The sequence below is a fragment of the Sander lucioperca genome, chromosome 17, assembly GCF_008315115.2.
Source record: "Sander lucioperca isolate FBNREF2018 chromosome 17, SLUC_FBN_1.2, whole genome shotgun sequence".
In the NCBI taxonomy this organism is placed as follows: Eukaryota; Metazoa; Chordata; class Actinopteri; order Perciformes; family Percidae; genus Sander; species Sander lucioperca.
Window position 1 is genome coordinate 7,490,977 of NC_050189.1, and position 21,844 is coordinate 7,512,820.

A 21,844-nucleotide genomic window follows, 5' to 3' on the forward strand; every position below is an offset into this window, starting at 1 on the left:
GAAAAAAAGAAAAGTTAGCAGAATTTTTAAAAACTGCTTTTTATTTCTGGTAGAATTGAACATATTTAAAAAAATAATAATAATAAATAAATGTTGCCATAATGTACTGCACATGGATTGTAAAGTTGTCTTGTTTATACAAACATTCAATTTTCTCATGCTCCTTTAGTAACTTTAGTTATATTCATCCTGAAATGGATGAATAAAATATGGATAAAATACAGAAATATGGATCAAATTGGTCAGTTGAATTCAATGTCCTTTTCTTTTTTAATCCATTTATGGATAAAATAAGCAGATACAAATGGTTATTCCTCACATCAATGTAAAGCATTACCCACAATGGCCTAAAACAACCAGATATCAAAGATAATTTGACTATAAACAGTACATTAGTGAAGAAAATGTTCTAATCAACCACGTCTCATGATGTATAATGTCATACTGCAAGACTTGAATTGTTTAATCATGTTATCTTTGGTTTTCTTATGGTTGGGACTGAAATATCGTCTTGAGCAAACAAATTCAAGTTTTTCCAAAATGATTGCTCTATCTACATTGCTGACGACTCTACTGTAGATGCACGCTGGCTGAGCCTGATTACTGGCAATGTTTATGATCATAATGTACTTTAAAGTGGGATGTTTACAAACCCTATGGGCTCTAAAAAGTACATAACATACAGAATGAACTACAATTTGTCCCATCATCTCTGTAGAGAAAAGTTAAAAAAATCCAACATCCAACACATTTAGTGACATAGTTGAAAACATGTTATTTTAGTCAATGAGGATTTATTAATTATAGAACATGTTCATGTAGCAAATCAGTACAAATTAAACCGACTCATAAATTAAAACATATTAGTAAATGTTGCTGGCAAGCATGCTGAAATCATGTGTGTCACTACAAACTCAGAAACAAAATAAGAGAAACTAGTCCAGGGGAATAAAACCTAATAAGACTTTCTTTGTGACAAAATGAAAATGCTTTACAGACTGTTACCGCCATTCTCAGGAGGAATACATAGATCAAGTTCTGTTTTAATGATGATTCTATAAAATAACCTCATAAATAACTGTTGTGTTATTGTTATTTCAACTGGAAAGAAACAGTAGTTCAACATGATGATCGGCTGGCTTTTAACCCTTTATAAACAGATGGATGAGGAACAAAAGAGGTGTAAAACATGAAGCACAGCAGCAGTATAAAGTAATGAAATTATGTTTCTGTGGAAAAAAAGGCAAACAAAATAAAGGTCTTGTAACTGCCACTACAAGGGGTTAAATCTGTAGTGGACAAAAGCTTTACTAGGCTAGAATGGACAGTATATAACATCTGTAAATATCTAAATCTGGTATGTGCACGCTCCGTCCTTTTCACAACACCATCCCTCCACCCATGATCTCCATCCTCTGTTGAGGAGAAAAGAAAATAATTAAATCAAGTCTGTTGTAGAAAGAAATAAAAGGTAAAAAAAAACGTGGATGATTGAATTGACATCATTTTTAATCTTGTTTATAATGGGAAATAGCTTTCATCATTCTATATAAAAGAGACTTCAGATACAGTATTAGGGGACCACTAAGGTCTATATAAAAGAGACTTCAGATACAGTATTAGGGGACCACTAAGGTCTATATAAAAGATACTTCAGATACAGTATTAGGGGACCACTAAGGTCTATATAAAAGATACTTCAGATACAGTATTAGGGGACCACTAAGGTCTATATAAAAGAGACTTCAGATACAGTATTAGGGGACCACTAAGGTCTATATAAAAAATACTTCAGATACAGTATTAGGGGACCATTAAGGTCTATATAAAAAATACTTCAGATACAGTATTAGGGGACCACTGAGGTCTATATAAAAGATACTTCAGATACAGTATTAGGGGACCACTAAGGTCTATATAAAATAGACTTCAGATACAGTATTAGGGGACCACTAAGGTCTATATAAAAGAGACTTCAGATACAGTATTAGGGGACCACTAAGGTCTATATAAAAGATACTTCAGATACAGTATTAGGGGACCACTAAGGTCTATATAAAAGATACTTCAGATACAGTATTAGGGGACCACTAAGGTCTATATAAAAGATACTTCAGATACAGTATTAGGGGACCACTAAGGTCTATATAAAAGAGACTTCAGATACAGTATTAGGGGACCACTAAGGTCTATATAAAAAATACTTCAGATACAGTATTAGGGGACCACTAAGGTCTATATAAAAGATACTTCAGATACAGTATTAGGGGACCATTAAGGTCTATATAAAAAATACTTCAGATACAGTATTAGGGGACCACTGAGGTCTATATAAAAGATACTTCAGATACAGTATTAGGGGACCACTAAGGTCTATATAAAATAGACTTCAGATACAGTATTAGGGGACCACTAAGGTCTATATAAAAGAGACTTCAGATACAGTATTAGGGGACCACTAAGGTCTATATAAAAGAGACTTCAGATACAGTATTAGGGGACCACTAAGGTCTATATAAAAGAGACTTCAGATACAGTATTAGGGGACCACTAAGGTCTATATAAAAGAGACTTCAGATACAGTATTAGGGGACCACTAAGGTCTATATAAAAGAGACTTCAGATACAGTATTAGGGGACCACTGAGGCATATATAAAAGCATCCAAAAAGCAGCATGTCATAGAACCTTTAACAACAATCAAGATTTGGGAGGACCAGAGACCAGAGATGAGTCAAAACCCCGAAACTTTAAAAAGCTTAATTCATTTAGAGGCAGTGGATCAAAATTAAAGAATAAACAAAGTGAAATGAGATGCGTACAGACAGTGTGCAACACTTTACCTGAGGCGGTCCTATGAAAGCCAGCCAATCAGAAGAGTGTGTTGGAAGCAGTCCCATTGACTGACACTTGTAGATGGCCAACGCCGAGCCCAGCAGGTTGCCGACCAGGTAGACCAGACCCTGAAGCCACTGCTGACTGGAGCTCTCCAACAGCTTGAAGGCTGAGACACAAGAGGTCAAAGGAATGAATGAAGGCCAGAAAACAGAATTGAACATGATGTGAGCTGAAAACGGATTCTACAACGGTATCTGACCCAGACGAGGTGAAAAAACACACTGGGTATAAAATACTAATTAGGACTTGCTAGATACTCACTGGCAGACATGGACATGAGCGCCTGTATGGGCCTCCAGGCCATCATGCAGACCATCATGATGGGGAAGATGGAGATGGTGTTGCCCGACATGTACATGATGAACAGGTTCATGGGGATCTGTTTCAGGGGCCCCAGAGCCACGTCCCAACAACGCTGCACAACCAGAGTCAGAGGTACACTCTCAGCATTTTGTATTCATTTCCGGTCCAACATTTTATCTTCTCTCACGTTACATACACTCCTGTATGGATGATTAATATTATAAAATGCTTTCTTTGTGAGCATCACACCAAAAACACCACAAATTTTATCTTGTTTCATAGCTTGCGTTTTGGATTTTATTTACTTTCATCATGTCATCTTTGTAGTATTTTATTTATTTTTCTTTGCTTCTATTTGTGTTTGCCATTCATTTACACATTTATTTATATATGTGTATAGAGGTTGTAGCCTGACTTAAAAAATTAGCAGGTGTTCAAGAAACATAAGAAATCCTGAGAAGAGAAAGCACTGGCAAAAAGAAGAACAATCTCCAAAGAAGAGAAAGAAAGTAAAGGTTTTCCTCCCTGCTTTACCTTCTCCACCAGGTTCTTGTCCGTCTCCTGGATGCTGGTGTCAGGGACGGGTTTCTCAGAGTAGCCGATGGGGTGAACGACGTCGCCCTGACCGCCACCACGACTCCTGCAGCACAGAGAGTTCAGCTGTTATTCCCTGTGAACGACTATAACTCTTTCAAATGTCTTATCCTTTTAAATTATGCAGCTGTTGTCAGGGGCGTAGCCGTAATTTCCGAAGTAAGGGGAACAGATTGTTAAAGCTACATTGCGTAAGAATTTCTCCCATCTAACGGTGAAATTGTATATGACAACCAACTGAATATTACTTTCTAGCCCCTCCCATTCCGATCGCGTTTTAACTGCTACGGTGGCCGAACCCGAAATTAGCTCTTAGCATCTCCATCGTTTACACACAGCTGTTCTAGCCACTCCAATATTAACGCTGGTCTTGTTGCTTTGCCTGTCGCGTTGTCGTTTTAATTCTCTTTTTCGCTTCCCTGGCGAGTAATCTCCCCCTGGCATTCGTCATGGTGTGGGGTGCCACTGAGTGTAAAAGGGCGAAAGGCGGAGGTATGTCCCTCTTTGGCTAATGGATTTTAAAGATGGAGGCGCAACATGCCGGCCGCCATTCGAGCGACTCGCCCGTATGTATTCTGAATGATTCTGAATGGCAGATTCTACACTTACGAGAATACTTTGATTAATTGGTGGAAGTAATTACACATGAATGAGCACATATTTGTGAAAGAACAAAGTTTGTTTTTGTTGCTAAGAATCAACTCAAAAAAATTACACAATGTAGGTTTAAGGAAGATGATTTTTATTGAAAGATCCTCTCCCATTTGTCTCTCCAAATTGCTGATTCCAAGTAGTCTACATTTCATTTATGATTAACTTAGTTTTACTGCCGCATCGTGCCAAATGGGAGACAGGCTAAGATTTTAACTGGCCACACGGAGGCAGAGCATACCAATGAACCAAATATGTGGTACTAAGTTCCTCAATATGCAAAAACATATTACTCTATTACTCACAGGGACATTGGAACTATTTTGTGGGAGGGGGTGCTATAAATATATGGGTGTGTGGGGTTTTGTGTGCGTGTGTGTGTGTGTGGGGGACATGTGTGCGTACCCCTGTGTCCGCTACGCCATTGGCTGTTGCCACTGTCAGTTACTGATCAATGATAAAGCATAGAAAGCACAAGCCACAAATTGGAAAACGCTCCGTTTCTGCGCAAAAAAACCCCGCAAGTCCTACTTTTTGATGAATTGTTGTAAGTGTTTTGATGTAGGCCTACTCTGTTTGTTTACCTGGTGTTGCCCAAGCTCAGCTCCAGAGCCCACTTCATCCTCCTGGCCCCGCTGCCTCCTCTCGTCGACAGAGCTCCTCCTCCTTGTCCCCCTGGAGACGTCATGGCAACCGGCTTCACTGCTGGACCTCAGAGACAGAAAGAGATACCTACATAAAGAGATAAAAAAAACAAAAACAGAAATCAGATGGACAGTCGTTGCTTTTCTTTTAGCCCTCTATCAGCGTCCATGCAGTGATCTCTTCCTGGGTGTAAACAGCCAATAAAACATCAAAATAGAATAGGACACAAATATACAAGTATCTCAGGAAAACCAAAACAAAACCTGAGAACTTAAAAGAACAGGTGAACAGTAACGGATATGGCTGTTTTTTTATGAAGTCACTGTCAAAAGAACATAATTATGAAAAATACATATGCATGCTATCAAATGGCCATATGAGCTTTGGACCAGTGGACCCAGTTTTTACAGCAGATATAACTAGTAACTTTAGGATACATCTTAATGTGTTTTTGTAGTTTAGTCAGTTTTAGGGCTGCAACTAACGATTATTTTCATAGTCGATTAATCTGTTGATTTTTTTCTCGATTAGTTGTTCGGTCTATAAAATGTCAGAAAATGGTGGAAAAATGTGGATCAATGTTTCCCAAAAGCCCAAGATGACGTCCTCAAATGTCTTGTTTTGTCCACAAGTCAAAGATATTTAGTTTACTGTCACAGAGGAGAGAAGAAACTAGAAAATATTCACATTTAAGAGGCTGGGATCAGAGAATTTTGACTTTTGTCTTAAAAAATTACTCAAACCGACTAATCGATTATCAAGATAGTTGGCGATTAATTTAAGAGTTGACAACTAATCGATTAAACGATTAATCGTTGCAGCTCTAGTCAGTTTCTATACCCTGGTCGTAAAAACAAACAGGTCAGTAGTATTTGTTATGGATGAAATGCCACCTGTCTTTACTTATTCAATAATCTTTGTGACATGTATTTTGGAAATGCTTTAATGGTTTTGCACCTGCAATCAGGACTGTTACAAGAATCGCGACTCGACTCCAATAGATCGTATTGGTGTACGCCTTCCAATGAATATGATCTGCTGTAGTAAAATGCTTTCAGCCATGTTGGACAGTTTCCCTTAACAGTATTTGTAAGAAAAGAAGAAAAAAAAAAGCCAAAGGAAGGCCGTTATAAGCAAAGGTTATTGATTGCTAATAAAGCCGATTTGGTTGCAGCAACGAGCAACATCGCACAGTTTCGCCTGTACGAGTAGAAGCAATGTTAGCACGACAATTCAAACTGAAAAACAGACAATTTAAACGACCAAACGCGATAGAAAAAAATGAGGACGTTACTATCACTTGACGCCGCTGTTTAAAAGCAGCTCCATCCGTATTTAGATTATAACGTCATGTTGGAGCTGCTCTAACACATGGCGTTACATCTAAATACGCCAATAAGCCGTCATTTAACATTCATCTTACCTTATAGAAACATTCAAACGACCGCAATCTGGTTTATTTGTCGTTATTTGTGGAAATTAGCAAAAACGTAGCTTGCTGTACAGTGGAATAAGGTCGCTCGTCGATATGGGGCACGCAATGATGACGTTGTTGACGTTACGCTGGTGATCCGGATCTTGCGTCAGGTCCGGCCTCTATGGGCACTTGAGAAATACTTCAAAATAATTCGTTTAATAAACAAATGCTTTTAATTTGGAATGGATATATTCTGTATAAAAAATAAATATAAATACATATTACAAATGTTTTCTTTCAGCAGTGGCTCAATATTAATATTTTATTACTTTTAACTCTGCATTTCTATGTTGTTTATTCAGCACTATAGGATCATTGTTATGAATCCTCAGTTGTTTCTGATGCTGTCCCCTCAGGCACTGTTTTACATCTTAAAGGTTTTAAGGAAAATGACAGTCGATCTTTTTTGTTGAATGCAACTGAAACAGAAACATTTCAAGAGTAAATATCAGACAATTCATCAACTGTTTCACCAATACATATTGTATTGGTCCAGTTTTATTGGAAATATATTGGTATTATTTGTTTTTTTCCCCCTGATAAACAAAGTCAAAGTGGTATACTTTAAAGAAAGACGACAATGTAAGCTGTACTTTTTTCGTGGGATGCTCAAAAAAATGCTAGCGCATTTGTTTTGATTTTGCCTTTATACAAAACTCTGAATTAAATCGTCAAGATTTATTGCTGATCATATTTTCCCTCAATTTAGATTACTTTGAGTATGACAGGAATTCTTGCTCTCAGTTTTATGTCATTATTTGTTATTTTGACCAGAATTTATATTCATAAATCAAAATGTACAAGCAGGGAAGCCAAACTTTGAACTAATTAGCTGAATGTACAAACAAAAGAGCTGTTAAACATAAAACACCTTTTACACGTTTATCCAATTAGTTGTTACTTTTGGTTGTATATAAGTTGTATACACAAGGTATACTTTGTTATTTGCTATATCTGAAAAAAAGGGAGAAATATTTTGTTACACATAATTTAATGGGTACATTTCTTAATATATTATATATATATATATATATATATATATATATATATATATATATATATATATATATATATATATATATATATATATCTTAAAGCCTAACCAAAAAAAACGTATTTGGTAAATGTTTTTATATTATTTTATATTAAGATATTTTATTACTTATTTATATACTCTATATTATTTGGTGTGATGTCTGGATGCACTATAGTACCTTGTATAATGCTGCCTCTGCATGTTTGTGGAAACATGACAAAAGAAAACTAGAAGAGTATCATTTATTAGTCAGGACTGTTTCCCCAGTTTGCAGCTGTATTATATATAATAACCTGGAAACAATAAAAACGTTTAAACATCTGTGTGCAATCGTTACAGTCAGTTGAAGGCAATGCTATTATATACACACACATACTGACATGTAAATGAAGCAGTGCAAATTGAATTGTAAAGTGTACATGTGTTATAAGTTACAGGCACAGAGGTTCTGTACAGTGTGAGCAGTATTAAGACAGGTAAACTCAGGTGTGGAGACTAGTACTGCCACCCATCAGTTCATGAGTGTACACATGTATTACAGGCTGTTTGTGCATTAGTCACATTAGATCATACTGCTGATCTCATTTAGCTTACGTGTACTGTAGTTCTGAGGCCCTGTTCTTTCCTTTTTCAAGCAGACAGTATAACTAGATATGACCTACAGTAGATCCAGGTCAAATTTCAGTACACCTGGGCTCAGAAAAAGGTCTCAAATGCATCTCGAATGAGATCCGATTCAGAAAAAGCCAAGCATTCAATTTGCTGTAAAATAAATACTCTGCAATATTTGAAACCCAGGATGTTATTTAAAAACACTTTTGCAGTTCTGAACGTATTACCAGAATTCTTAAAAAAGAGTCTTTTAACCATCTGGATGAAAAAAAATGTCAAATACATTATTTATTTTATTTTTTTTTTTTAAATGGTATCCCCGTATAAAAGTAACGGCGGTTTTCTATCTAGCAAGCTGGAAATGACATATCTCGGTCTTTTCTTTTTTTTAAACTCAAAATAATACAAAGTAACATCAAATATAAGTAAGCGAGTGATTTTTTTAGGAAATTGGAGGCACAAACTGATGCATTTTACTGCAAAGTGTGAACAGGGCCAAAAAAGAAAATCTGTGTTAATGAACATTTCATATTCTACTGGATAAAGTAACAAGGGCTCTGATTATCATTAATCAAAACTTACTAATTTGGACGTCATTTGACAGTTAAGATAAGACTAAGCCTGAGTACAATATGTTAGCATCAGTTTGACAGCATCTTGTTCACGCTCACATCTGTGTATGTTGTGTCACTTGTACAGGCTGAGCTCGGGGCTGTGGTACAGACACATGTAGGAGTCACACAGCAGGCGGCGGGCGGACTCCCGTAAGGAGATGGAGTCAACTCGGCTCAGCTCATCCTCGGATAGGCTGAGGTAGCGGCCCACCTCTGGACACGCCTTCACCCGGGGGATGTTGAAGCCGTTCTCGCCACCTGGGTGAGAGATAAACGAGCCCTTTAACAGTGCTTGTTTTTGTGTTTTAATCCTGTTACTAGAATGTATCGAAGTGAGGATCTCTCACCTTCCCGGTCTGCCATACTGTCAAAGAACAGCCAGTCGGTGGGGAGGGGCCCGTGCTTGACAAAGCTCACGTAATGGCTGGTTTCGATGCACGTTACGGCAAAGAGAGACATTCGTCGGCGGGTGCAGTGCAAAGGGCCAGTCCACGTTCCCCCGGGGACAGCAATCTTCACCGGGCCGTGGGACGCCCGCTTCCTGTGACTGTGGACCTGGTGATTAATAGAAAAGACCAACAAAGCCAATATGTAAAGCAAAAAAAAGACACGAGAGACTGAAAATGAGGGTGAAGCTTGATTTATGCTTCTGCGGAGGCTCCACGCAGAGCTTTCGCCGTAGCCTACGTAAGTGGCCTGATGTTTATACTTGTGCGTTGGTGTGTGCATCGAGCCAGCGTATGTGTGTGATAGAGCGATGGAGAAGTGAGAGAGTGACGGCGATTAGCTTCAGAGCGAGTAGCAACTCTAGAGTCATAGTGAGAGAAACAAAGTGTCTCCCCTGTGTTTTCTGACCACGGTGGGAATATTGGGAAATTATGGAGAAGGAGAACCAGGAAATGAGTCGGGGGGAAATGCAACGCTACCAGGCCACGACATGCGTCGCCGCGACGTGTTGTTACATTTTTCGAGAGGTGCACGTCAGGCTACGGTGTAGGGTCCGGCGTAGAGTCGTGCCTCCACGTACCTACGTATGTAGCCACGCCGTAGATTTTACGCAGAAGTATAAATATAAATCACGCTTAAGAGTGCTTTACATTGAACTTATACCCCTTGTTTTTTATACCATATCATTTAAACCTGCAATCATTGTTTTTTTAAGGCTACAAATTAATGTCATGTCCAAAGTAAGAAGTGGGTACCTGTGTGTTGCAGGTCTGGCAGTACTGTTTGAGATGACCGGGAGTGATATCTGGGTCTTCATAACACTGGAGACACTCCCACTCAGCTACAGCCTGACAGATACTGCACTGTCTCAGAGCTAAAAAAAGACAAAGAGAGACAAAAAGTACACTGCAGTTAAAACTAAACTGGGTACAGAACAAAAACCGATGTGAACCTAGCTAGATCTTAAGATTGCTTCAATAAATTTGTTTAGCAATTTTTATTGATTTTCCATTAAACCAAGTAGCATTTTCTACAGCGCATAATGGACCAAATGTATACAAATATAGTATGGCTGTGCTATACAGATACTAAACAATGTGAAAGATACCCCCCACCCCACCCAACCATCCCAGTTTGTCCCTTGAAATCCAGATCATCACAAAAATAATTGTCCATTGAAGTGCTTGTCCAGCTAAGGATTGCAGAAGGAGCATATACAATTTAGCACAACATTTCTAAATAAGTGATTACCAGTAGAGTAGAGGAAAGAATGGAAGAAAATAACAAAATAATAATAATAATAATGCTTCAATAAATTTGAAGTAAACTAAAACTAATGATAGAAAATCTGATCTGTATTCATCTGAAACTAAACCTGGAGTAAAACCAGAACCAAAAACAAGCTGAAATGCTGCTGAAATGTAGATCCCCCCCCCCCTTGAAAATTGTCTTTACTGTCGTCCAGCAGGTCTGTGATGTCCAGGCTGAGGGTGGGCAAGATGGCGTCAAACATTTTGAACTCCTTTCCGAACCGAGGCATGAGCAGTAAGAGGCAGGAGGGAGTCTGGTGGGGTGATCAATACACATGACCTGATAGTTAAAAGGTGTCTCGGGTGAATCAAACAGTAAAATATTGTCATTTTCTTTTAACAACATGTAACAACTTGTTTCTATCACGCTCGATGGTGTTTTAAGTCCCCACCGTCGACTTCAAGGCACCTAACCCTAACGCCTTCCATACAGCGCTGCCTGGAAGACGACGTTGGGGGCTTATAACACCAAAACACCTTCTGTCACCTCGACAAACTTGAGGCCGGCGTGGAGGAACGAGGACTCCAGCAGCTGCTGGACGCTGGCGACCCGCATCCGACTGGGCGATGGCGAGGCGAGAGGGATGGGGGAGTCAACTGGCGAGACGGTTGAGGGCGAGGAGGGAGGAAGTGTAGGCGGGAAGAGTTGGTAGAGGTGACACTCCTGAGGCCGCTGAGTCATCGATCTGAAAGTACAAGGAAAGAGAAAATATGAGGATTTGATGTAAGTAATTGAGATTTAGAAACGTGTCAAATGTGTGCATCGGCTAAAGGGGGGAAAGTTTGTGGCCGGGTTAGCTCAGTTGGTAGAGCAGGCGCACACATGTAGAGGTTTGCTCCTCGACGCAGCGGCCACAGGTTCGACTCCGACCTGCGGCCCTTTGCTGCATGTCATTCTCCCTCTCTCTCTCTCCCCTTTCATGTCTTCATCTGTCCTGTGAAAATAAAGGCCTAAAAATGCCCAAAAAATAATTATAATAATAATAATTCAAATTCTCTGAGTCACATTTTTAACCAGGTCATTGAACTTTTCATAAAGAAAAAAAACACATATTAGACACAAATTATTATTCCATTAATAGTATTTTTATGTCTTAAACCATGTCTGGAGGGGATCTTTAACAATGGAAATTAAGGGAAAATCTCGTTGTTCTCAACCGTTTTTGGCTCTTTAAAAGAAAACATATCATCACTAGATTTTTAGAGGCTTGAAGAGGTAAAATCATCCAGTAATTAACAAGGGAAAAATATAAATATTAAAGGAAAGTCTGAAGAATTGGCTGAAATTTGTTTTTCTTGTGCTTTGCTACTCTGGTGATCATCTTGAAACCCCCTTGTGGAAGATTCAAACCACTGATTCAGAGTCAAGATGAGACAAATTGCAAATAGATTTAATTCTCAAAGTTTATGAATTCACCGGTGATGAAATATCGGGCTCATTTTTGGTCTATGTGACATTGTACTTTAGCAAACTTTAACAAATAAGGAACTAAAAGTTGGGTAAGTTCTCTGTGATGGACTAAAGAAAACGACCTGCGAGTGTGATCACAACCTTAATCACCTTCTCACAGCAGAATACAGGAAACGCAGCTGAGTTGACTCCCAGCCAGTGTGAGAGCCTTTTCAACCTCCATTATATCATAGAAGAACATTTGGCCTGTGTGATAGTGAAGCAGGGTGTGTGTGTGTGTGTGTGTGTGTGTGTGTGTGTGTGTGTGTGTGTGCGCGTGCGTGCGTGTGCGTCATAACCTGATCTTGAGGAGCGGCTCGACTCGGAGGAGCTGGAAAAGCTTGTTGAGGAACTCTTCAGGATCTGTCGGAACAGAACAGCATGACAGCATTCCTCAGTCTGATCACATGCACACACACACACACATACTCCTGCTGCGCTACTGGAGGACTGTAGGACAGAAATCCAGAGACACCTGTACCTTTCTCCTGGTTGGTGAAACCTGTGTCTCTATTCGCAGCCTCCAGAAGTCGTCTTAAGGCCATGGTCTTACTGGCGCACACATAGCCATACCTTAAAAACACCATTGATGTATCATTAGTAGCAAATGCATTTGCAATAGCACTGTAGTTACTTGTGTGTATACACAGTTACACACCTTCGCAGGGGGTTGACTATCTCACAACGCAGCAGGTCCTGAGCCTGACTGGAGTCTTTGTCAGTTTCAGGGTCAGAGGGCCAAAACAACACCCAGTCTGCTGAACTGCAGCAGGAGAACAGACTGTAGAGCAGAGAGAGAAACAGACATACAGGTGATGACCAGGGAAATATAATAATCTATTTGTTATGGATACATTTCAGCATCGTATACACCTAAACAGCTGTAAGATCAGATTTACCAATGTAGTATCCCAGTGAGGCACAGAATAGAATTGAAGTCTCTTTTTATTATCTGTTAGTACATGGGAGCAATCCGTGTTGATCCTAACACGCCACGTCACAATAAATCCCAACGCTTTATGTACAACACAGACTCTCGTAGAAAGGATCAACCAGAGTTTTTAAAAATAGATTTAGTGGCTTTTAGTTGAATCACCATTACATTAATCAGAAGCAAAGAGGACCTATAAAACAATTACTTTTAGGAACATGCTGCATAATATTACAGGTCGAGTAACTGACGTGTTTTTGAATCAGTCCTTCCAGAAAAATGCGGAGTTTTTTTGTGATTGTTGTGACAAAAATCCTTGATTATGAGGCATGTTTTCTTAAAAAATGCGATGGAATATGCGGGATATTTATGTAATTTTATGCGATGAAATTGCGGGAACTTGCAAAAACTGCGGTTTCATCATGGCTTCATCGCGGGGTTTGCAGCTTTTCGATGTTCACGTCGCGTAATTACGTCACTTCATAACGTCACTTCATAACGTCACTTCATAACGTTCCCATGGCAACAGGGGAAAATGGCTACTCTTGTGTGAAGTAAACGCAACATTTTTCAACTTTCTGTTAAGATATAGGCTATGTGACTTTTTTGCAACGAAAATGTGGGGATTATGAAATCATGCAAGCCCCGCATATTTTGCGCGGAAATCGGCAATTTATGCGGCGAAAGTGCGCCGTATTTGAAAAAAATGCGGCCCCTGCATAAATATGCGGACTTTGGCTGATTATGCATTGAATTATGCGATCGCATAATCGCGTTTTTCTGGAGGGACTGAATTTGAATGTTATGTTGATATATTTAATATACTTTTTACCCTGACAATCCTCTCTGTTACTACAAGAGTATGTAAACAGCCTGAGAAGTTACCTGAACAGCGTAGCGTCCAGGTAGCAGGAGTTGAGGTGACCCTGGATGCCTCTCTTCCAGCCCTGGTAGAGCTCACTGGCCTCGTCCCCGTCCACAGGAGGAGTGTTATCCTCCACACGCTCACTGCCCCACTCTGCAAAGGCTGCGAGCCACACAAGACAGGAAGTACATAATAAAAACATTCAGATACACTACATTTATATACACACTCACGTGGCACACAATATATCATGGCTTGAGTGAAGAAGTGTATTTAGATCCAGTTCCTCCAATAGCCGTTAGATACTAGGGGTGGGGGGAAAAAAAAATCGATACAGCATAGTATTGCGATATTTTCAGTGGCAATACTGTATCAATACATAGACGCCAAGTATGGATCTATTATTATATATGTGTTGGTCAGTTTGTCTGCTTGATAATCCCATTTTGCAGCAATACAATTGAAGTGAGATGAACAAACAGAGAAATGTATCTCTTTAGGTAAAACAGATACTGACAACGTTTCCTTTTGGGGACTTCATTTGAAATTGGGAAAAAATTGAAGTTGGAAAAAAGGTAATAAATTGCAATATATCGCAGAATATTGCATTATGTTTAAAATCGCAATAACATCGTATTGTGACAAAAGTACCGTGACGATATCGTATCGTGAGGCCTCTGGTGATTCCCACCCCTATTAGATACTGGCACTAAAGTCTCTCTTAAAGTACATTTTTTTCTCTCACAGTAGTTTAGTAATTTTGCCAGACACCACAGCCATGCTTTCCTACCTATAGAGTTGCATCGCTCCACTTGATTGACAGGTGCCTCAGGGGCAGGAAACCTGGAGTCCCGCCTGCAGTTGCGAAGCTTGACAAACAGCCCCTTGTTGGCCGGGCAACGGAAGTGACGTTCACCGAGGTAACTGCCATCTGTACCTGCAGACAGCTCCTGGTCCTGACACACACAATGGGTTTGTTTTTTATCAGTGTGATACACTGTGTTACAGTATCATACATGTCAGTGCAGTGACTGTACTTTAGTTTGCTGTAGTTGGAAGAAAGAAAAATGACATCAGAGGAATCCCATGTGCTTATCATGGTTTTCATCTTTAATATAAAAATAGAAGAAACTAAGTGCTGCCAAATGCACACATGGTTAATAAATCATCCAAAAGAAAGAGCTGAATTCCTGGAGAATGGCAGCCACAAAGAATCAACTACATCTTCACTCTCGACAATCTCAACAAATCAAAATTCAACAATTTCTTTACAAAAAGAAAGCAGCAGAAAAATAAAGCAGTGGGAGTAATTTACTGTTATCGCTAGGGTTAAACTAAACCATTCATTTTAAGATACAATATATGGAAAAAATGTCATCATTATTAAAGATTTTGAAAAGTTACTGCCAGTACTTTTTACATTTCTTAAATTTTTCTACAATTCACATCCCAATGTAAATGCACATGAATAGGACACAAACTTTTTAAAATGCCAACACAAAGAAAGCGGAAGGTAACGGACATCTGGCCAAAAAGAGGGACATCTCGCGGAATTTCTGGCGGCACCGGAGCAATCCCGGAAGTGGAACGTCGTGGATATAGACTGGCCTTTTGCTAACATTTGAATAATGGCTTGTACCTTAAGCTTAAACTATGAAACAGGTATAAAAACTAAGCAGTTTTAGTGTACAACAGCTTAATAAACTTTTCACCTTACCAGCTCAATTCCTGCTACTGGCTCTGAAATCCCACTGATCCGTCCAATCCAGCGAATAACCCCAAAAAGAGGCGGGTCGTTCACTTCAACCATTGACCCCACCTCCAGCTCGCCCTCCAGTCCTGCTTCCCCCTTCTCCTCTGCAGCTACACCGTCGGGTGGGTCGGGTATGCCGTTGAGGTGCTGCAGCTGGTCGGTGGCGGTTGGCGACGTAGGGCTGCGGGGTACGGGAGGGGGAAGAGGGGGAGGAGGCAGGGCCTTTTGGGTGGGTTTGGGTGGCGGCAGTGGTGGAGGTTTAAGTGCTGGTTTGCTGGGGGGCATCAGGGCAACCTTGAGAGCAGAGGCCGATGGGGGCATAGGGCCTGGTTTAGTGACGGGGGGCAGTGCTGGCTTCAGGATGGATTTGGTAATTTGGTGTGGAGGGTTGTGACGGTGGGACTTCGGCTCTGAGGACAAAATGGAACAAGAGTTAGATTTGCCCGAAATGTTTTCACGCAAAATAGATACAAATAGGAGTAAAGTCTCCTGCATATGAAGTGTTTTTTTGTGTTTCCATGAAGCACTTTCACTGCCTCATAAAGTATGTTGTTATATATATATATATATATATATATATATATATACAGGGCATGAAATTGGCACCCGCCCACCCGCCAAATGCGGGTAACTTTTGTGATTGGCGGGTGAAACTGTCAATCTACCTGCCACATTGGCGGGTAGCCAATGAGAATTGAGTGATTCAGACTCGTAACTATCGGTAAGAAGGGTACACGGTTGCTTACGGGCCTGGTCCAATCAGGGGCCCGCATCACTGGAAGACATTGATTGACAGCCGGGGCCCCCTATTGCATTTTCATTACTCACACAATCCCAGCAGTCCCACGTGCAGCCACTGACCAAGCGGGAGTGAGAACGGGTAAAATTCATTTCCTAGTTTCTGATATGAAGACGAGACGTGTATGTGACTCGAACATCTCACATTTACCAACAAAACGTACAGCGAAAGACCGTGCAAAACATTTCAGACCGTCCTGCCAACCTGTAGACATTTTAACATCAATGTATGCTGTAACGATTTTTCACTCTAAAGTCAGCGCTGCTGTTTCAAATTGTCGGCTCTCTGCAGCAGGCGGGGCTGCTCCGTTTCCCCCGCGACTGACGCGCACACACAAACACACGCACGCACAGACACACACACAAACGCACACGGTGGATGCAGGAAAAAACGCAGATGAGACGTACAGGATGACCTAAATTGAGGACAGCTACGTTATTGTAAGTGCAATGATAAGTTAAAGTCCAATAAGGACTTTATTAAACCGTATGAATGTGTGTCCCTGGCCAGGATAGGAAATTAACTAACAATGTAAAGATTAACAAGCCACTGACGATGACAGATATGTTCATATTTGATTCATCCAATAAATTATTATTTTGTGTCTTAAATCCACCAGCCTTTTTCATATTTTACCAACATTTGCAGCATCCTGAGCCTTTTTGGTAAGGTTACTAGGAAATCTCAGCCCAGAGTAATTAATTAATAGTAATAAGTATTATTCTCCCCAAAACAAGTTTCCTTTTTATTTATTTTTTTATTTTTAAGAACTATACAAAAAACATTCATGTGTTATGGTGCGCATTCACCAGTGTTTTGTTGTTGTTGTGGTGCGCGTAGGCCACTCCTGATTTTCATCATCATTCATCATTCATCAGTCATCTCATCTCTTATATGCAGTGGCGTAACGAGCCAACACCAGGCCCCTATGCAGGATTATCACGTGATGACGGCGCAATGTCCACCAGTAGGCTACCATGAATAGGACAGGATAGGATCATAGAGACACAGAAATTCCTGTTTTTCACCTTTATGATGCAAAAAAAAACAAAAAAACTGGCTGGTAAAAAGTCCCTGTGGCAGGTGGATTTAAAAATCCACCTGCCACAGTGGCTGGTGGTCAAAAAAGTTAACTTCATGCCCTGTATATATATATATATATATATATATATATATATATTTTTTTTTTTTATCACAACAAAACATTTAAGTCCGAGATTTTAATTTGCCACCACTGCCCCACTACAGGAACTATTTTATATGTACTTTTTGGTCTTTAAGTGTTGGTGTAAGCTGTTCTTTCAACTTAGAAATCTCCTTTATAACCTAAGCACATACAGTTGGTCCTTTTCACAGAAGACATTTTGATGTATGCCAGTAGGAAAAGTATGTAGTAAGTACAGCTGTAAATAATAAAATGTACAGTATAACGGCTAATTTCATTCCAGTAAGCCATGACACTTAAATATAACTAAACAGTAACCTGAAATAACTTGAGCAAATGATTCCAAGAATAGGCCAAAGGTTAATAAATAGCCATATATCCTGTCAGAGTATCCCCGGTTCCCTGATTATAAATGGCTGCTTAAAACGTACTGTGAGTGTACCTGTGGAAACCCTGGTGATTGGCAGAAGTAGTCCATAGAGGGGGGAGGGAATGTGGCAGAGCTTCTCTCCCTTACAAAGCCCGTCCCAGTTACCAACAGGAGCGTCCTGTAACACACAAAAGTCAAACACAAAGCTGCAGACACAACTGCTTCTCAAAGAGAAGGGACTCAAATCTAGTGAAAAACTATTCTAATAAACACATGCACATTGCCCTAATTAGGAATACAGTAATACGTCCTATCACAAAGGCATAGACGGTGCTAGGGATAATGGCTCATACATTATTACAATGCATTTCTATCACTTAGAAGGAAAATGAGGACTATCGACATCATCCAACTTTATTTGTAAGCCTGGAGGTTTTTTTCCTGCAATTATTTTGGGAATTTTATGCCTTTTATTAGAGTCGACAGTAGAGAGATGGCAGGAAATGAGGGGAGAGAGAGAGACGGGGAGTGACATGTGACAAAGGTTCAATTGTTTAATTGTCTTAATTTTGACCTTTAAAAAAAAAAAAGTAGCTGTCAATGTTTAAGATGATAAATACAACCAAACATAATTAGAATTATTAATGATAAAAACTTAATTTGGAATCAGACTCTTCATATAATCACAACTTTGTCGTACTGACCAGCAGGACTCCGACGTACATCCCTGACGAGGACCGACCGGGCAGGAGACCACAGTAGCGCACCTCCCCCCCATAGACATTGTCTTCCAGGGGAAAACACACCCGCTGGCCAACGTGGAACGGCGGCGGCGACGCAGGGCCTCGGACCTGGACCTGGTTTTTAGCTGTGAGGGGCCCTGACTCTGCCATCCGAGGGACGACGCCCAAAGCGTGCGGCTGAGGAGGGCTGCTGGGACGATGCTGGTGGAAACTAATGTGACGACTGTGCTGCTGCTGATGAGGATGGCGGTCGTCGTTGCTCTGATGCCCGTTGCTGCTGCTGCGGTGGACTCGCTCACGGGGTCGCTCGTGTGCGTCGGAGCCATCGTTGCTAGACCAGTGGCGGAGCCTGATGTGGCTGACCGGGACGAAGAGGGCGCAGGCTTCGGGGCAGGTGAAGAGACGGTGGCCCTTAAAGGAGCCGTTGCTCACTCCTCTACCTGCTGCTGAACCCTGCAGAGGAGACAGAGCGGGAAAAACACAGGACAAGGTGATTCTTTCCCCTGATCATGTAAATCAACTGTATTTTCAGGGTTCAAAATAAGCACCATCTACTAGCCAAATGCTGGTAAAATAAGCAGCCAAAAAAAACAATGGTAATCTAAATCTATTGAGTGGATGGTAAAAATTGAACATTCACTAGCCATTTGGCTGGCAGATGAAAAAAGTTAATTTTGAACCCTGTATGTAGGCATGAATGTTTTTATTTGGATATTTGCTGTTTTTGTGATATTTATATAGCTTTAATCCTTAAGATTTTTATTAAATCAAACCGCACACAATTTATGGTCACCATTTTTTCAGCAATACTCATTCAATGTATATACATTTTGTAAATACCTCTCTATACTGTACTTTTTAATTGTTAGCGGATGGATTTTAAATTCGGGATTCAAAGGAAACAAGGCATGCATGTGATCCAGCATTACTGTTATTCATTTTATATCACTCTCCTCCTAACGTATCAGAGCTGTATTGTTAAATCACCTGGGACTGAAATCTTAAGGATTATAACTTTGATGTTAATAGTGTTAAATCCTCAACCCTATGTGGGACGCTAAAAAGTTTCTTCTTATATCCTCGATTCATGTTTACCTTGAGCTGTACCCCAAAAAGCACTGCACTGCTCCCTCTGGTGAGCGGTCCAATGTATTTAAGATCTGCCTCCCCAAGCTCGTCATGTTGGCCTATTTGGACCCACAGCGGACAATCGACAGGCAAAGTAGCAAAATGCTGCAGCTTCCCAGGATTGCCTGGAAAAATACAATGAAAACTAGAGAGGGAGGAAATAACCGCATATGTGCATATGCTGTTAGTTATCCATGAGCATTATCAAATAGGCCAGTATCGAAGTGACAAAAAATGTGATCTGGCTTTATTTCCCACTTCAAAAACCAAAATTTTAACTCTGTCCTCAGAGCCTTTATATGTCATGTATGTAAAAAAAAATTATTCTACAACTATCACATCAATACAAGTACATGAGCACAGTACTGCACTACTACTAAATAACAATTAATGAATTACTTAGAAGTCTTAGGCGAGCCTCCGGGTCAGATACAGGCTCCAACAGGCCGTTAAGGTCAGTCGGGACTTCAAGCAGGAACTTCCTCTCTATTTTTAACATGATGTCATTGTCTAACACCTGTGGAGAAAACAGGAGGTGGAGAGAAAGACAAATATAAGGGAGAGAAGAGGAAAGAAATTAGGGGTGAGGTACATACACAACAGAGTACTACACTCTGAGGGAGTGAGATTAGTTCAAAAAGGGTGCCATGATAGGAGGCACACTTTAGGATTTAAAGTAAATAAATTGCTGGCTGGTGCCAGATCTGTCTGACATTACCAAAGGCCAGGTCTGACCGGTGAGAAATTATTGTAACTCCATCAACAAGTTTGAAAAACAAAAAGTATCTTTATTGGTCTTAAATTTAGGGTGGAGAAACATTTGTTATCAAAGGAACCATGTAAGGAGGTAATTATTCTTCATAAAACAACCTGAAAAAGATCCCTCGAATGATAGAAAAATATTGGAAGACAATATAGTTCCTCTTTGAAGACAATCTAGTTTAGTTGATGTAGCTAAGTGACTAGTGTTTTTTTAGTATCAATTGACCTACAAATTATATCCTTGATAAATCATTTTTTAGTTTTGTTTAAAAAGTGCCAGAACTTAGTGAAAATGCCCATTATACCCCCCAAAAAATACTACTATATGACAAAGAAAAGCATCAAATCCTGACATTTTTGCTTGAACAATTACTGTGCTAATTATCGAAATGACTGCTAATTCATTAAATTAATTGTTTACCTTAAAATGAATTATGCCGCCTTAAATTAATGTAGGTTATTGTGTCAATACCTTGAACCAAGGGGCGTCACCTCTGTTCTTGCCCGAATCTTGCTCCAGGCATATGTACCCCCGCAGCAGCCGAATGGTACCTTCCAGCTGGTCCTGGACCTTCAGGTCTGTCGAGAGCAAGAACATTTTTGGGGGGCGGCGCTTCCTGGTTTGCTCATGGGACCCTGACATCTTACGCGTGTCTTTACAACGTTGTGTAGCCGGTTCGCAGAGGAATTAAATCCTTCATTTTCCTGTAAAGTTAAGAAATATAATTATTTAAAAAACAAACGACACGAGGGCCGAACTGTCCGCCCACCTAAAGTGACGGTAACGGTTAGCTAAGGTTAACTAAGTAACTAGCTATCGTTCACATTTAAACTGTCTTCATTTTTGAAAGAGAAGTCCATTTGTGAAAACCGTTTAAACGGCTAAAGCTACATTACCATCGACGAACAAACACGTCGTTAACTTTGTTTAACAATTGTACACTCACCAACTTCATCAACTCCGACCGTCAACATTTCCCCTCACATTTAAAGGAGCTGTGCTTCAATAACAAACCGCATCGTGAAGCAGGAAGCAGCGTGACGGATATAAGCGGGAGCAAATAGCAAGTGAGAAAAGTTCAGCGGGGAAATAGTTTTAGCCAATTAGAGTGCCTGTGGGCGTTACAGTCAGGGGGGAATACAGTCAAAGGGGGAATTCCACTTTGTTGATAGGCAAGGTACACATTTTGTATGCATGTAAGAATCTTGTACACACACACACACACACACACACACACACAGAAAAAGCACATCAGTGTTTTTTTTTTTTTTTTAAATTACTTTATAAATAG

The 21,844-nt window shown here is 40.1% G+C and overlaps 2 protein-coding genes across 4 annotated transcripts; both read right to left on the reverse strand.

Annotated features, from left to right (window-relative positions):
- Positions 1-739: 739 nt before the first annotated feature.
- emc4 (ER membrane protein complex subunit 4) lies at positions 740-6,666 on the reverse strand. Of its 2 annotated transcripts, none has more exons than XM_031304268.2 (6): positions 6,514-6,666; positions 5,030-5,177; positions 3,735-3,840; positions 3,159-3,312; positions 2,843-3,003; positions 740-1,415 (listed from the first exon to the last, which is right to left on the reverse strand). In XM_031304268.2, exons 2-6 carry the CDS (start codon positions 5,131-5,133, stop codon positions 1,380-1,382), a joined length of 561 nt encoding a protein of 186 aa, XP_031160128.1. In that variant the 5' UTR covers positions 5,134-5,177; positions 6,514-6,666; the 3' UTR covers positions 740-1,379. The 2 variants fall into 2 exon arrangements, with proteins under 2 accessions (XP_031160128.1, XP_031160129.1); XM_031304269.2 differs by having other exon boundaries at positions 5,030-5,156; positions 6,514-6,646.
- Positions 6,667-8,698: 2,032 nt separating this feature from the next.
- On the reverse strand, positions 8,699-21,664 carry si:cabz01101003.1 (ubiquitin carboxyl-terminal hydrolase CYLD). 2 transcript variants are annotated; one of them, XM_031304256.2, is made up of 17 exons: positions 21,500-21,664; positions 21,025-21,257; positions 20,190-20,307; positions 19,758-19,915; positions 18,624-19,115; positions 17,992-18,097; positions 15,550-15,995; positions 14,623-14,788; positions 13,853-13,994; positions 12,695-12,817; positions 12,518-12,609; positions 12,336-12,399; positions 11,074-11,272; positions 10,732-10,840; positions 10,032-10,150; positions 9,177-9,384; positions 8,699-9,087 (listed from the first exon to the last, which is right to left on the reverse strand). In XM_031304256.2, the coding sequence occupies exons 2-17, from the start codon at positions 21,193-21,195 to the stop codon at positions 8,903-8,905; spliced, it is 2,898 nt and encodes a 965-aa protein (XP_031160116.1). In that variant the 5' UTR covers positions 21,196-21,257; positions 21,500-21,664; the 3' UTR covers positions 8,699-8,902. The 2 variants fall into 2 exon arrangements, 1 of the variants encoding a protein (XP_031160116.1); XR_004895496.1 differs by lacking the exons at positions 8,699-9,087; positions 9,177-9,384 and having other exon boundaries at positions 10,034-10,259; positions 10,594-10,840.
- Between the last annotated feature and the right edge of the window lie 180 nt (positions 21,665-21,844).